Source organism: Desmodus rotundus, chromosome 5 (assembly GCF_022682495.2).
Source record: "Desmodus rotundus isolate HL8 chromosome 5, HLdesRot8A.1, whole genome shotgun sequence".
Lineage (NCBI taxonomy): Eukaryota > Metazoa > Chordata > Mammalia > Chiroptera > Phyllostomidae > Desmodus > Desmodus rotundus.
The window spans coordinates 31,071,625-31,087,842 of NC_071391.1; the positions used below are offsets into that span (position 1 = coordinate 31,071,625).

At 50.4% G+C, this 16,218-nt stretch overlaps 1 protein-coding gene across 1 annotated transcript in view; it reads right to left on the reverse strand.

The window, feature by feature from the left end:
* Positions 1 to 2,331: 2,331 nt before the first annotated feature.
* The window catches only part of SLC6A5 (solute carrier family 6 member 5), a 42,477-nt gene continuing 28,590 nt past the window's right edge, over positions 2,332 to 16,218 (reverse strand). Inside the window, exons 11-16 of the mRNA XM_053924422.1 lie at positions 12,943 to 13,055; positions 12,073 to 12,204; positions 11,080 to 11,179; positions 8,872 to 8,972; positions 4,755 to 4,922; positions 2,332 to 2,487 (exon numbers count right to left, since the gene is read on the reverse strand). Of these exons, the coding sequence (XP_053780397.1) occupies positions 2,332 to 2,487; positions 4,755 to 4,922; positions 8,872 to 8,972; positions 11,080 to 11,179; positions 12,073 to 12,204; positions 12,943 to 13,055 (770 nt within the window). The remainder of the gene's footprint in view (positions 2,488 to 4,754; positions 4,923 to 8,871; positions 8,973 to 11,079; positions 11,180 to 12,072; positions 12,205 to 12,942; positions 13,056 to 16,218) is intronic.

Below are 16,218 nucleotides of genomic sequence, written 5' to 3' on the forward strand. Positions count from 1 at the left end.
AGGGCGCATATGAGAGGTAACCAAGTTGGAAAGGCTGCAGATAGTTTCCAAGCCTAAGTTATTCCCCCCTGCCTCTCCCACTGCACTGGGGATCCATGGCAGAGCCTGACTTTTGATGCCACTATGCAAAATGGACTCCATAATGAGGGCTTCTCAGCAATATGGCTTTCTTGTGGAAATGTGTGTTAATGGCAGACAGGTCACTGTGGGAAACACAGGGGCAGGCGAGGCCACAGCTCAGCTTCCTACAGGTAAGTCTAGGGGACGCTCGGGGTTTAGCTTCTGTGGTGGATTCTAGTAAGTTCTAGCTATGGGAGCAAGACAGAAAAAGAGACCAAGGACAGATAAGAACCAACACGCACTGCAGGCAAAAGAGATGAAAACCTGAAGTTCAGACCCATCTCTGTTTCCTTTCCTAAAAGTTATCACAGGCCGCTCTTGAAAACTGGAAGTTCACGTTGGTGTTGGCAAGCAGCAAGGATATTTGCCCTAGAAAAGAGGAAGCTCAGTAAAATGAGTGGAGACTTTTTTTTAACAAATGAAGTCATTTTTAAACAAATATTACATTAAGGTCTGTTGTTGGGTTCCATTGTTATGGAACAGGCCAAAAATGTCATGTCAATATACAATATTTGAACTGGAAACTTTGCCTGAGACCCTGTAATATGAAGGCAAATAAGAAAATGATTGGGAAAAAAGAGAAAGAAAGTTACTCAAAGGGTCTCCCCTAAAGGAAACAATTTGAGGTTTCGATAGTATTACCGTAAGAAAACAAAAGCCCAGACTGCATAACTCTAAACTCGCCCTTTCTACAGTGACTCATTAGATATTTACAGGGACAGAAAACACCACCACGAGCACATACAACACGAACACAGATCACACGTGAAAAACTGCGTCTGTGTGCGTTCAGGATACAAGAAGGTCACACAGGCTACGGCTTCGCCGACCTCTGCGACGTGACTCGTGCTCGTTAAAGTGCAGTTATGAGTCCTGTGAATTGGGAACCCTTAACACTGAATTAGCTAAATGTAGTCTTAAAAGCTATAGTCCTAATTAGCTCACTCACTACTTACCTAAGCTGTATTTATCAGAAATTTCTGTAAATGCCGTGACCTAAAATGCAGTATCAGCACAGTGAATATTATGGTTATTTTCTACCAAACTCTCCATTGCCTTGATTTCTCTATGACTGCAAGTGGCACTGACTATAAGTGAAAAAGTTAAGAGTAAAAATTGAGAAGTTATCTGTCTTTTAAGAGTTTGTGTCTTATTTATATAATACAGAGACAGAACCAGGGTAAGTCTCATTTTCCCAGAGGTTGAAAGGCAAGGTATCTACAGGTTATAGAAAGACAATTAGAAAAGAAGAAATACGGGGTTGTGACATTGAACCATGGTGCTAAATGCCATGTAGAAACTGGAATGGAGGCTACGGCCACACCACCCTGAACGCGCGCCTGATCTCGTCTGATCTCGGAAGCTAAGTAGGGTCAGGCCTGGTTATTACTTGGATGGGAAACTGGAATGGAGCTCTACTCGGAATGCACAGAAAATTAGACACAAATTATAGGGTGGCTTCTTGTGCGGAGGTGGAGGAAATGACCCAAAGAACTCATGAGTGTGGTTATTTTTGTCTAAAGACAACTGAGGGAAGAGGACCGACTCTTCACCGAGATCCGCAGTATTCAGAATCAAGTGTCTGAGAGTCCTTGGCCCACTTGAGACAGCTGGTCCAAATGAAGGGAACACTCCCAGTGGCGAATCGTCTCGGCGGTCTCCAAGTCCACTGGCCTCGTCTTACTCTGAAGCATTTCCTGACCTCTGCTGACCCTCCAAGTGGGCGCTGTCCTGATCTTTCTGTGTCTGAACGAGAGTACTACCCGGCTCAGCTCCGCTGCACGACACTGCGGAGTCCAAAGGACCAGTCCCGTGATTCTGCCCGTCAGTACATGCCTCACGAGCACTGCCAGGGACAACACACAGGGGACATTTCCGTTGCACCAAATCACGCGTACACACCGTGACGTCACTGGAAAGCACTCCCCTAGTTGATCCGCTCCCGTGGGGTAAAGCGCGTGCACAGGGGACCAACCCTACTGGAAACTGACACCATGGACACAGGCAGAGAGCGCTCAGCGCTTCAGGTGGTCTGTCTAGCTCTTCACTACAGCATGCGACACTATGTCCTACGTTACCACTCTCATGCACAACAGATATGAACCAAGATGTGGGGAGAAAGAAGAAAAATGGGAAAAAAGCCGGGGAAAACATTAGGGGGAGGCAGGGTGGAGAAAGGGGATCGAGTCTGGGCCATCCCAGGCCATCAGACTAGCACTGGGTGCCCAGTTCCAAATCCTTCACTGGCAGTTTGAGTCCCAGGGAGGAGGTTCCCAGGGGGTCGATCATGTTCTTGTAACGCTCCCCACGGTGCTTAGCTAAGAATGGGCCCCAGTCCGGCTGCGGCGAACACACCAACTTTAGCCTCTGCAAAGAAGCCAAAGACACACAAGGTCACAGGAGTAGTGCACCTCCTTCCCCAAGGCACCTCTGCTCCCGTCCCCACACTGTGCACAGCCACAGTCTCCAGAACGCCCCCTGGAGCCAAGGGGTCCCCCTCCAGGAGTAGCAGTTAGGAAGATCAGCCATTAATTACCCAGGCCATGGATGCATTAAAGAGGAGACTTAGTTTGGTTCACTTGAAATTATTTACATCACCCTGCGCACTATTCCAGTTGCTCAGGGTTTGCCTTGCACAAGATTAATAGAGGGTAAAGGACCCAGATTTTAATTATACATTTTGTCCCTCCAAATAAAGGGAATCCACGCGTTTCTCTCTCCATTGCCAAACCCAATTTGCAAAGGACCTGTGGCTCAATTCCTTTTGTTCTCCAGTTTCAACAGTGGGTTGCTGCACCAAAATAATTGGATTTTGTTTAGCATATTTCCCAAAAGTATCAATATGGCCAGAAAAATAAAGCCCCAACCCCAAAGATAAGTTGCCAAGAGTGAGAAAAGATTTTAATTATCTATTGACAAAAATACTGGCTCTGAGTAGGTTCGGCAGTGTTGGGTTCTTGCAGGCAAGCTAAAAATAATGGGGATGTCTCTAACCCTTCAGCTGAACCTCTGACGGAAAACATAATTTGACTGAAACATATTTTAGAAAGAGGAAGGAACACATATTTCTGACTACATAAAAGGGAACGATTACATGTTTATCAACTATTAAAGTGAAGCTGCTTCTTACAGCTGTTAGTTTAATCTCCCTTAATTATCAGTTTGCAACCTTTGTGTCCCAAATGAACCACAGTAAATTTATACAGCCCACTCGTCAGTGTGGAGAATTTCAGCCTCACACACAAAAAGCAGCGCATGCTAAACCAGCTCTTGTTCAGAGGGGAAGAGACTCCTGGGTCAGTGAGTGGGTGGGGAGGCTCATCTGGGACAGACGCAAGCTCCCTGGGGGGTCAGGGAGGCCACAGTAATGCACCTCGAGGGGAGAACCAATAGGATTTCCCGAGGGTGAGCACCAGAATGCTGCCTCAGGGAGAAGACTCCTACATCTCCCTTTGCCAAGTCTATCTCCATCTTTCTTTAGTCCAGTGAAAACAAAGGCTACCTCCCCCAGCACGTGGCATCTGGTTATACATTTACTCACAGGCTTTATTCCCCTGTGGGTTCTCTCCCCTCCTGAGCCTCCACCGCACATTCCAGAGACTGTCTTTCCTTTCTCGTCCTGGCTGACGGAGAGTAGAGCCCTATCGCTGGTCCGCACTACCCTCTACCAGCAGGTGTTTCTGCACCGTGGTCATTAGACTGGAGTGCACATTAGAATCACCTGGGGAGCTGTAGCCACCCAGGTCTCACTCCCCCAGACCCAGACTCGGTGGACCCCAGCTGGAGTCTGGTCTTTTGCATTTCCAAGGAGCTCCCAGGGGTGCTGGTGCTGCTGGTCCTTGGGCCAGACCCTGAGTAGCACGAGTTGGTCCAAAATGCCAGACCTCTGGGTCTTCAAGATGGAGGCAGTGCTGGTCTATACTTAGCACGTCTGAGCAAGTGACTTGGCATAAATAACAGATGCCTGACCACACTTTACTGGTGGCAGTCAGTCCCCTTCCCAGCCGCTCTAGAGTGAGTGCGTGGGGATTTTTTTTTTTTTGTCTTATAATTGAGAAATAGGTCCAGGAAGGGATTGACTGACAGAGAAAGACAAGTCTCATCTCCACCAGCCACGCTCCAGGCCTTTCGTTACCCTCCACAGCATGGTGACACGTCCATCAGCCTGGACCCCTTGACCATCCCTAATGCAGACACTACAGAAGGGTAGCGATTTTTCATTTCATGGCCACGGATGTTTGGAGGGAGGAGCCTTGAACAAAGAGGGCCATCGGGAAGTGGGGAAGTATGATGTGAGGTTAAAAACCAAACCCTGGGGCTTAAACTGTGGGCGGAGGCAGAGGAGCAGAAAGCTCCGGGAAAGAGGAGGTGCTTGGATCGTGGGTTGCCTGGGGCTGTCGCCACGCTGAGGAATAACGTAATAACAGCGCAGCCTCCGGATGGGCTTGGTGCCTCCATTACAGGGATACTACATAATAAAAATGTGTTTAATAGAAATGGTGGCAACTGTAATCCCTCCATCACCAAGTCTCCCTCTAGAATAAGTTTGCTGAACCTTTGGTTGTTTAATGCACAGAGTTCTCAGAGCTGCTCCCTAGGGAGGGGATGGAGGGGAAAGGAGCCGGCAGACTTACCTCAATAAATCGGCCAGGAGCCAGATGCATTTTGATCACAAACATAATCGGGATCCAGATAACGGAGCAGGCGAGCATCAGCCATCCAAGCACCATGGACCAGGTAGGGTAGCGGTAAGAGCCGTAGGTCATGGGCTCCCACTGGTAAAAGCTGAAGCAGAGGATAAACTGGGAAGAAAGGAGGGACACACGCGTGAGGGTGGTGAAGCAGCCCTCACTGCACAGCCGTGTCCGGGGCCCCTGCTGCGGGTTCAACACTCACGTGTCGATCCTCTCCTTTCACACCCACAATGGCCCTGAAAGGGAAGTATCAGTAACTCATTTTCCAAATGAAGAAACTGACTTTCAAAGAGGTGCCGCCGACACAAACACTCAGCTGCTGACCCTGCACTCGGCACCCCAGAGCACGCGAGCGATGCACCTGCAGGGATGGACCCACAGACAGGCTGACAGGATGGGTTTGGAGGACACGCACCAAGGAGGTGACTGATGGGGGGAGGTGGGAGCAGGGTGGTGGATGTTTTAAGAAGCTGTCTGTTCTTTCTATGATAGATCATTAGCTTTTTTCATAAGAAATAAATCCCGTGAAGTTTATGTGTTTTAATTTTTGAAAAGGGAATTGAACCTACTCCTTCTCCTTGAACAGGGAATGGCCTGCATCCCGGAGCCGACTGCAAAGCTGCTGAGTGAGACCCGGAGCAGCCCCCACGCAGTGACTGAGCGGGAAGCGTGGTCCTGTAATAAGCAGTGGACAAAGAGAACAGAAGCACAGCCCCCGTTCGACCGACTCAAGGTGAAGGGGCCTCGTCTCTGCATGGTGGGCAGACGGCCAGGAGGCCAAGAGGCTAATCTCCACTCTACTTCTAATGAACTGAGGGACCTTTACGTCTCTACTAGAAAACGGACATAGCTCACACCCTGCCTACGACACAGCGGTTTTCTGGGAACGAGAGTCTGGCACTGACTCAAGAGTCCTTCTCCATTTGAAGAGCGGTCATGGTTTTTTCCTGTCCAGCCCACTTGGGCCTGCGACGGCAGTAAGAACCCTCTGAAGACTTGGTGTGGCTGACACAGAACAAGGGCAGGCGTGTGCTGACAAAGGAGGCGCCCAAAAAGACAGAACAGGGGTTCCAGCTGTTCTTGCCAAGTGTCTGGGGGCCCTGCCCTGAGAAAATCGCGTGCCTCCCTGGATTCATCCTGCCCACGGCAGCATCAGCCTGGAATCGTGTACCTGATGATAATGATGCCCACGCTTCCTTCCTCCCCACCTTTCTGGTTTTATCTGAAGCAGTAAAATAAGTGCCCAGCGAATTACGTCAGGCAAGATAATCTAGGGAGGTGTCTGGAGAAGCCCTGAACAAACGTAAGGCATCTATGTGATCGCTGCGAAGCCCAGGCAGCTGGGGCGAGTGAGTGCTCCAGTGCAGTAATAATGCAATATATCAGTTCAAAGCAACATAGGCCTGAAGACAACTGTTGAAAAAAACTGCTTTCCTGGAAAGCGATGCCTTACTCTGGGCCCCTTTTTAAACATTGGCCCCTAGAGTTATAAGCTTTATTAACCCGTCTATTAGAAGTATGGCCTAATGTATTTATGGTAAGTTGCTCCATTGCGTTCACTGTATAAATAGCAATACATCTGCTTATGTGTGCGCATAATTCAGTAACGTGATCTGACTATGTATATAATAATTGCATGGAAAATATTTATAGCCCTATAAATCCATGAAGGAACGTATAAAAATGATCAATTTTATTTCAGGGGTTTTGAAGCAATTTAAACCCATAATCTTGGCTTGTTCCAGCACACTATAAATAGCCACTTTATAGAGAAAGCCAAGTGGAAATAAATAAATAAATAAATACGTGTTAGGCTCGGTCCTTCCACACCCATTTCCAGTGGGACAATTATCACATCAAACTTCTCTGTGCAAACTTGTTCTTGCAATAAATTTCCCTTGGCCACGTCAGCTACAAGAAAGCCCTGCCCTCCCACAAGCCTGGCCATGAGAGGCGATCATTTAACCACTGAGTCAGGCCCCCTTGACCTTTGCTGACAGCAGCCCAAGGCCAGGACACAGGCTAACCCTTGACAATGATGAGGGAATTGACCACTTCTGCTTGGCCCTAGCTTCCAAGCACAGAAGGGGATCTGGTTCAGGCTATTTTCTGGACCTTTCCACAGGTCTCTGATGGGAGTTTTATCATGGGAACCAAGTAAAGCACAGCATAGCTGAGGCACTTCCTCAAAATCCACAGCAAGGCTCCCCAGAATTCCTTTCCCCTGACATTCTACTCATAAAACAGATTATTTTAATCCCAAACTGGGATTGAAAAATTAAAGAGCGCTGGGTGTTTAGGAATGTATTAGAGTGTGGCCTACATGGGCCTGAATTCAGTCCTTCGCCCTGCCACCTGCAAGCTTGTGGCTTTGGACAAGCCCTGAGCCTCTCCCAGCCTCAGGGCAAACAGCTGCAAAACGGGTGAAGCATCGGCCACCGAGCAGAGAGGCCGGAGCTTTCAAGACAGTGTTCATGAAGTGCCTGCCTCTTCCTAGACCTCCACAAACAGTAGTGCTGGTTATTATCGCGTGATGTCTCTCCAGGATGCAATCACATTCCCCGAAGCTTACTCTCTCCCCGGATGGGAGGGCAAGAGAATCTAGAGATGTTTCTAATCCACGGTTGGCCGTGGGACATGGGATCGCTACCTGTGACCATGTGTGAGACAGGCTGGAGGGCACGGAGAATCTAGAACAGAGAATAACTCTGACCTCACCCAAGAATTGTCATGTGCAGCAGGAACTGGGGGAGAAAGTGAAGCTCGACAGAGCCGGAGAATGCCGGAGATGGGAGAGCGTCACCTTTCCTCCCCAGCAATTAGGTAAACCCCAGTTCTTCCTGCACATTTTGGTCCTGAATTCAAGCGAGTGGAAAATCTATCTCCCTTCTGTTAGGCTCTCAAGCCCCATATCCAGTGGGACTTTTCAGACAAATTACAGCTTCTAAAATGTGAGTACCCATGTAGGCCTCAGAATGATGCCTGTGTCGGTGCACAGGGAGATAAATGCCTAATGGTTTTTCTGTGCAAGCTTCTGTCTTTTTAGAAAGAAGGTGAAGCATTTTGATTAAAACTCATTCTGTAGCAGTTTTTTTTAAAGGAAAACATGTATTGTCTTTACAATTTTACTTCCATCCTGGCTTGTTTTCCTTTACAGAAGTGGGTGCTGTGTTGGAAAACAAGGGTCTTAATATGGTTTCTACTGCCACCTGCTGGGTACAGGTGAAATGACATCTGGCTTCCTGCAGCCTGGGGAGATGACACCCACCCACCAGGGAGGAGGACGGGGAAACTCAAGGTCTCCATGGATTACTGTGCTTGGAGAGGGGATGGAGCAAAGCCTGCAGCCTCTGGCACAATAAAGGAGGTGACAGGGTGAGCATGTAAGTCCCTGTGCAGATTCACTGATGCCTGAAAGGCTCTGCCCTGTAAAATGAATGTCAGCTGATCTCAAGATGTCATCGTCTCACTTGAAGCTGACAAAATAGTTCTCAGAGCAATAAAAATGAACAATGAAAATCTAACGTTATGCCGTATTCGTTGTGGAGTGTCTGCATTGAGTAGTGGTTAGAAGCAAGGGCTCTGCAGCCAGGCTGCCCGGGTTCAAACCTAGGCTGTTGCTGTGCATTAGGTGTACGATGCTAGGCAAGTCTTACAACCTCTGGGCATGGGTTTCCTCCTCTGTAAAACGGAGACGATTATAATGCCCACCCCACAGAGCTGCTGTGGGGAGAGCTGACGTGCACTTTGAACACAGCCTGGACCACGGTCAGCAGTGGGACATGGGATCGCCACATGCGACCAGTGTGTGAGACAGGCTGATGTCACGGGAAATCCTCCATGACATGCTCCAAACTGTGCCTGGGTCCTGGCTCTGCACCCAACTGGCTAAGGCCCATTAGCACGTTGCTTCACCTCTTCCCCACATCCAAAAGACAAGAATAACACCCATCCTCCAGCTCCCCAGGCTCTCACGTAGGCACAGTCCTCGTGTGAACATGGAGCACCTCCTACAGATGCAAGGTGCTCTCGGCACAGCAAAGCATGCAGTCCTTACAGTTAAAATGGTTGGCGTGACAAATGCCCAGCAGACTTTCCAGAAGATGTTTGGCTGAAAGCCGATCATCATCTCTATATCTTCACAGAACCGCTGCAAGCCTGCAAACAGACAAGGGGAGGCAGAGCATGAGCGGCAGGGGCAGGGGTGCAGGGAGGGCAGCACGAGGTCCCCTCTCTCAAGTGCATGGCTAGGGGTGGCCCCAGCCTGGCATCAACATGACCCCGATGATGCAGGAAACTGCCAGATGTGACTCACTGCCTGGAAGATGGGGGAAAATTGGACATTTAAAGAGATACCCTACATACTCTCCGCAGTGAGGTTCAAAAGTGTCATCCCCCTCCCCCCCCAGGTGACATCTGAACAGCTCAGGTCCAGCCCAGGAGCCTGAGCACTGCCACAGCCGGGCATGCCCACCTGCATGGCTGTTTTAAGAGCTGGCCTTATGTGCTTGGCAACAGCTCCAGCAAAACCGGTTAAGACTGCGCTCAGTAAGCAGTGTATCATGAGGGCCTTGGGATTCAGAGTGAGGGTTTCTGTGCACTGGGTTTTGTGCTCCCCTCGCAAGGATGGTCCTCTGTGAATCAGTTTATCCTTGCTCTGTGGGATGATAACGTCAGGCAAAAACCCAGGTGAATTCCAAGTGGAACATCGCCCACGACGCTGGAGCTCAAAGGACTGCTATCTTCTTGGTCAACTCAACTAAAGGAACACGCAGGGGAGATATATATTCTCATGGCCACACGTAGCCACTGTCCCTTGGCTTACAAAGGTTTTAAAATCACTCCTTAAAAGAACAAGCCATGGAGACATGTGTTCAAATTGCACAGTTTCTTACATTGTTCCCTAAGGTCTCTCGGGACTGTGGGCTCACTGAGCTGAAGGGACCTGAGTGACTCAGGCTCCTTCACCGTCAGCAGTTTTGACAAGGGAACCAGCAGTCTCAGCTTAATTCTTCTCATTCATTCATCCTCTGGGTCATTTCTGAGGAAAGTGGGCACCTCTGCCTTCTACCCCTGAGAATAATCCCCTGTGCACCCTCAGGCCTGCTTCCCTGAGACCTTGGCCACGTGCTCCTCCTGTGCCCAGGCTCCCTGCACCCCCTCCTCTGATGCCCCCTTGGATATCTGGGTCCTGAGCCCCATGAGGAGCAGGGAATTCTGTCTGGGGCTCCTCCTCCAGCCTTCACTCGCCATCTCTCACCCTTTGCCATCGCCTCCCTATGCACCAGCTGGACCAGCTGCCTTCACCTGTGCAGGGCCTCCACCCCCAGCCCAGACTTCTCCTTCCCAGTCTGTTGCCCCAATGCCTGCTCTCTGCCACGTGAATGAGGGGAAGGATGGAGTTATATGGGAAGACAATCTCTCGCTGGGGTAGAAAGCAGAGATGTGGCATTCCTCTGGGGAACAGAATATTTCATCTCAGCCCATGATGTTATGAAAAGAGGTCCAAGGTAGGTGCCACTGACGAAATGATGGATCCCAAGACCACGGTGGCTCTCAGCTTTTGTCATTCACTTCTACTCCACACCCAGAATGTCACCGAGCCTCGTGGACGGTGCTGAGAATGCTGTTGAGGACTCAGCAAAGGCAGCTTTCCTCACTCTGGAAGTTCTCGGTTGCAGCGAGCTTCCCGCTCTCTTTTAAGGCAGCCCCAATGGGGGTCAGCCGCAAACACTGTGCAGTGGGAAGAGTGCTTGACCGGCGGTTAGGGTCTGAGACTGGAGTGCGGCTCTGCCTCAGCTCACAGTGTGCCTGAGGCACAGCATGCCCTCTTCTGAGCCTCGGCTGGTTTACTATGGGGACTGGGCCACAGGCACTCTTAGGGCCTTTTTGGGGAGGCCAGTCCATGAGGGAAGGGGCATCCACAGGAAAGAAAGAAGAGTATGCTTTGAGCAGCCCGCCTGCCTGTCTTTGGACGGCCATTTGTCTCTTTCCTTTAGTGATGTCCACACCTTCAGTGGGTGGCCTCTGGACACCAGGCCCTCTGGGCCTACACAAGGGGAGAGAACCAAAGGAAGAGGCATCAAAGCTGTTTCTCTATTGAACCTGCATCACAGTGGTCCTGTGGCAAGCTTGGAAATAAAGCAGCAGCCTCTTACATTGCCTAAGCAGCAGCAGCTAAAGCCTTCCATTGTCTTATTAAATATGGAAAGTCCGCTTACCCACACTAAGTGCTGCCGCAGCAGCCGCGCGGCTGTGCCCTTACCGTACACGTAGGAGATCCCCACGAGCTCAAAAATGGCAATGATGACGAGGGCATAGGAGGCAGCGTAGGTGTCCACAAGCTGAAACATGTAAATTCCGCCCTAGCAGGGAAGAGAAACAAGATCGATGGGCCTGGCCTAGGCTCTCTCCCACATCTGCCAGCAGAGGGGGTCTGTGCAGACACAAGTCAGAGGCCCTCCCCTCCCTAAAGCTGGCCCAGTGCGCCAGCTGGAGGCCTCACCACGGTAGCAAAGTGGTCCCTGGAGAGACTCTGACCAATCAAAAAAGGAAGCATGGAAACAATCTAACGTCTTACTCCTAAAAGGCAAAGACCAGCATCTGAAGGTGCATATGTGAGAGCAGCCAGATTGCTGTGCTTTTGCTTTAAGCAATAGATGATCATTTCTACCCATATATCTGTGTCTGATTGACCTTCCTATAACCTTTAGGTGTCTTTGGGCATTCCTCCTGCATCCCGCCTGCATCTTTACCTCCCTCTGTAAGTCTCTCTACAATAGATGAGACTGAAAGACTACCCCATTCCAAGCCATCATTGTACAGATGCAGACGCTAAGGCCCGAAGTGGTGACTGGCTCAAGGTCACACAGAGAACAAAAGTAACACATATACTGAGTGAGCTACCACTCAATTTACCAAGATGCTCAGGACTAGAAGGAACTCAGGTGGCTTCAGACTCTTGTTTATGATGCATAATCAACTGGAAATTTCTCTGGTCAGTAAATTTGGACTTTTGTCTTTTTTTAAGTGGGTCACACCTGTCTTGTTGGCTCAAGAAGGCTACATCTCAATTATGAAGACTCTGAAAGTACCACGAGTAGCTAAGGTAACATATTTCCCTCTGTGGTCAGAATCCCTAAGGGACCGGTGCCAAGTCCGCAGAAATGGCAGGGATTTGGCAATTGTTATGAGGCCTGAGAGCTGAGTCTGGAAGGACAGACAGCTGCCAGGTCCCCACCTCCGCACCCCAACTCACCTGAGTGATCATTGGGAAGCCCATGATGAAGAAACAAATGCAGCAGCCCAGAGTAAAGACCGGCTTGTGTGTGCGCAGGTACTTGGGGAACTCGTCCGAGATGGAGGTCACTATGGTTTCGATGGTGGCAAACTGGGAGGGTGCCAGGAAAAGGGTGTCAGAGACAGACCACACAGTCCTGAAGGCTCCCAAAGCCCTCTGCGTCTCCCACCGGGGCAGGTGCGTCTGTATCAGGTTTGGTTTCTAGGACTGCATTCCCTTGTTGGGTCTAAAAGACCTTACTGGGGAATGCAAGCAGGACATGAGCTTTAGAAACTGTGGCTCCAGCCTCCCCCACCCCAGCCTGCACCCATACTCACCCATCAAGACACTTGAAGCTTCACTTTGTATGCATGAGGTGCAAATTCCTCTCCTCCAGTTTACCTGTTTTGATCTTCTCCTTGAGGAAAAACCCTCTATGTACCCAACTACTGAACTCAGAGCGCCTGCCAGCATGATTGGTAGTCAGTGGTCTCAGGCCCACAGCAATTTCCCTGACATTGACCTCCTGTTATTCTCCCTCACCCAGCCCCACAGGATTTGCTTTGGCAAAATGACACCAGCACAGGAAATACACAGGCTTAAACTTGCACAGAAAATGGAGCAAAGAATAAAGGAGGAGAGGACGGCTCCTTGGCACCATCCCACTAGTCACCCACAAATCGAAGGTTATCCTGAGCCCTAGACAGGCACTTCACCATCTCTGCATAGCTTGAGAGAAAGAATTCAGGTACCACTAAGCCTGTCCCCTGCTGCAGGCTAGATGCAGGACCCAGGGGAAGGGAGTGTTCAGAAGGAGCCTGGGAAGGGATAGGAGGAGAAGGGGCTCACCATAGTGTCAAGTCCAAGAGTGAGGAGCATCAGGAAAAAGATGATGGCCCAGAACGGAGACAAGGGCAGCCTGGTTAAGGCTTCGGGGTAAACCACAAATGCAATGCCTGGCCCTGGAGAGAACAAGACAAATGATTGCAGACTGGCCCAGCTCCAGGACCCCTCTTCCTGGAAGCCAACAGGGCCCTCTCTCCATAGAGATCGTGTATTATTATTGTTTGCTGCTCCCACTGGTTTTTTTTTTTTACTCATTTTCACCCATTTCCCCAATTATATCTCAAGCTCCTTGAAGGGAAGGACCAGGGGAATTAGGTCCATATTTTGGGGAACTCAGAAGACAGGCTTGAAAACAGGGCCAAGACAGACACTCAGACCGCAGGTCAAGCTGCGTGCCACGAAAGTAACACGAAAACCCATCTTCACATGGAGGAGTTGGGAAAGACTCTAACTGTTACCCTCTGGAACAGTGGTTCTCGGCGAGGGGTGATTTTACCCCCAGGGACATTGGGCAATGTCTGGGGACATTTTTGATTTTTACAACTGGATGGCAGTGGACGATTACTGGCATCTAGAGGGTGGGGGCCAGGGATGCTGCTGAGCACCTGTCACTGCGTGGGACAGTCCCCACGAGAAAGAATTATCTGACCCAAATGTCAATAGTGCTGAGGTGGAGAACCCTGCTCTAAAGGTTAGACCATGCCCAGAGTGACGTCATTTCCCCCTTTATAACCACCCTTTCTCCTATGCACTCCTCCAGGAGAATCCATTTACATAAAATGTAAATACCTCTAACACATTCAGAGCCTTGCCCTACAAAGGCTTCCTAAAGATGGGGCTTGTCAGTCCTTGAGGAATTAGCTGGGAGAGAGGGGGTGATAATGCATAGTGTAAGGGTTAGGAAAGATTGGGTTCTAACGGTCAGACAGCTCTGGGCCCAAACTCACGCTCCACGACTTACCAGCGACGCAACCCTAGACAAGTAATTTTGTTCTAAGAGCCCCCGGCATGCCCAACCCTGCAATGGGGATAACAATGGTACCTCACAAGGTGGCTATGAGGAACAGATGAGAAAATGCAGGCAAAGCACCGAGACCGGTGCCTCACTGTTTATCAACGCTTGCAAAGTATTAGCTTCTACGACGAGTGAACAATGAACTTGGAAGCCGGCGGTTCTGATTCAGGTTTTCCCAAGAACACTGCCTGGGAGGAGGTTTGAGCTGCCATTTTCTCTGCCCTCATAAAGCCCTGCCCGCGGTCCCGGCCTGCCTCACGGCCTCACTGGGAAGATCACTGCAGCCTAAGATGGCTAAAGATGGGCAGTTGCCAATTTCCTTGTCAGTAGACAACTAAATGACAATGGGCAGAGACTCGTGAATGCAACTAAATGACAATGGGCAGAGGCTGGTGAATGCAACTAAATGACAATGGGCAGAGACTCGTGAATGCAACTAAATGACAATGGGCAGAGACTCGTGAATGCCCGGGGAATACAGCCCACACAGATGTAGACGCCGGAAATCACGGCGCCCAGAGTTGTTCCAGCTAAAGCGTAACAGCACTTTTTAAACTGGAATGTGTCAGGTCGTCTGTTCCTACTGTCAGCGAGGGCCTTGGGGTATTTGAAGTACAAAGCCCCGAGTGCCTCAGATACGCCCCGCTGTCTGCATTCCCTGAGCACACAGTGGAGCCAGCCTCAGAAGGCTCGCCATGTGAACCATAAAAGTCTGCATTAAACTACAGTTCAAAAATAGGTCTCAGATGCGGAACACCGAGAAAGGCAGGCAGTGCTCGGGCGGCAGTCGGGCCCATAAAGTGGACGCGAGGTCTTGAAACGGCCACTAGCGGAGGACTTTGACCGATTGCTTTAACAGGACTCAGCCCTTCTGGGGGTGGGGAGGGGGGAACAGTTTCAAAATCTGTGGCCTGCTAACATATCAGCCGCCTCCCTAAAGTGCACAGGTGAAGGCATCCTTTCCAGCAAGCTCTGTTCATCCAAAACGGCTGGGGACTGGGTTTTAAAAATACATTTTAGTATTATTTTGTAGAGTTCCGATTTTTTTTTCTCTCAAAATAAGGACCACCCGAGCCGCAGCAGAGTTCTCCCCAGAGGAGGCCCACATGTCTGGCAGAGGCCCCGTCTCTCCAGTCTGGGGGAGGCAGTGCTTCCCAGTGGTGCAGGGGGCTCCCCTGCCCCTGGCCTGGAAAGTGGGCCCTGCCTCTCACTGGCTGTGAGGCCTCGGGAGAGACTTGTTCGCTCCAGCACAAAGCTTGGTTTCCTCATCCACGCCATGGAGACAACAGCACCTGCCCTCAGCAGGTTTGTGAGAATTAAATGGATTGATACAAATAAAGGCTCCGAACAAAGCCTGGACGTGGGGAAACTCAGTAAGCACAGACCCCTGTACTCGTCCTGTGGCAGGGAATCAAAGGGACTCTGTGTGCCAGCAACTCCGACAGGCCCCCAGAGACCCAGAGGGACAGCATCTTTATCCTAGAGAGACACTCGAGACACAGCCAGGGGCCCCGGTCACTGAAATATGTCAAGACCCACAGCACGTGGGGAAGGGCCGCTCTGCTGTGAAGCCTGCTATAAATGGATGAGGCCTCAGAAAACACACCTGGACCCTTGTGCCTTTGGGCAGAAGGGCTGGCACCCAGGTGATAGACAGACGCTTGGACGGCCAGGCCTGCTTGAGAGTGTTCACTTTGATCAGCACGGTCTCTGAAGCATTAGGGGCGAGGGGACCAAGGCAGCACTTCCTAGTGGTCCGGCTACCTGACAGTCACCCTAGACCTGGGGACTCTAAATACAAAACACACACTTGTGTGCATCTGCCCCGCTCTAGCCCAGCCTTTCTGCTGCTGGATGAGCACCTCAGTAGGGCGTGGGGCTGAATGCTGACGTGAGTCGCCACCCCACAGGTAACCGTGGGTGTGATGCTGGAAGGTGGGCTTTCCAGGAAGCAGCTCGTCTGCAGACGGACGAGACGGACACGCGCCCTTCCCTACGCTCATTGTAAAAGGAGAGGACAGCTTGGTCTCATCACCAGCCCCACCCTCTGCCCCCAAAAGCTCCAGAATGGCTGAGATTCGGGGTAATGACTAGGGCAAAAACGCCTCCCTTAGAAGGAGCCGTAAACAAAAGAGTGTTGTTAGGTCACCAAAGAGAACCTGTTTTTGACTAGAGACCAACACACAGGCACTGATGTCGGGTCAGAAAAACGCACTGCACTCTACACGCCGATCTTGCCCAGCTGGGAGGGAGTGCGGCTGGCA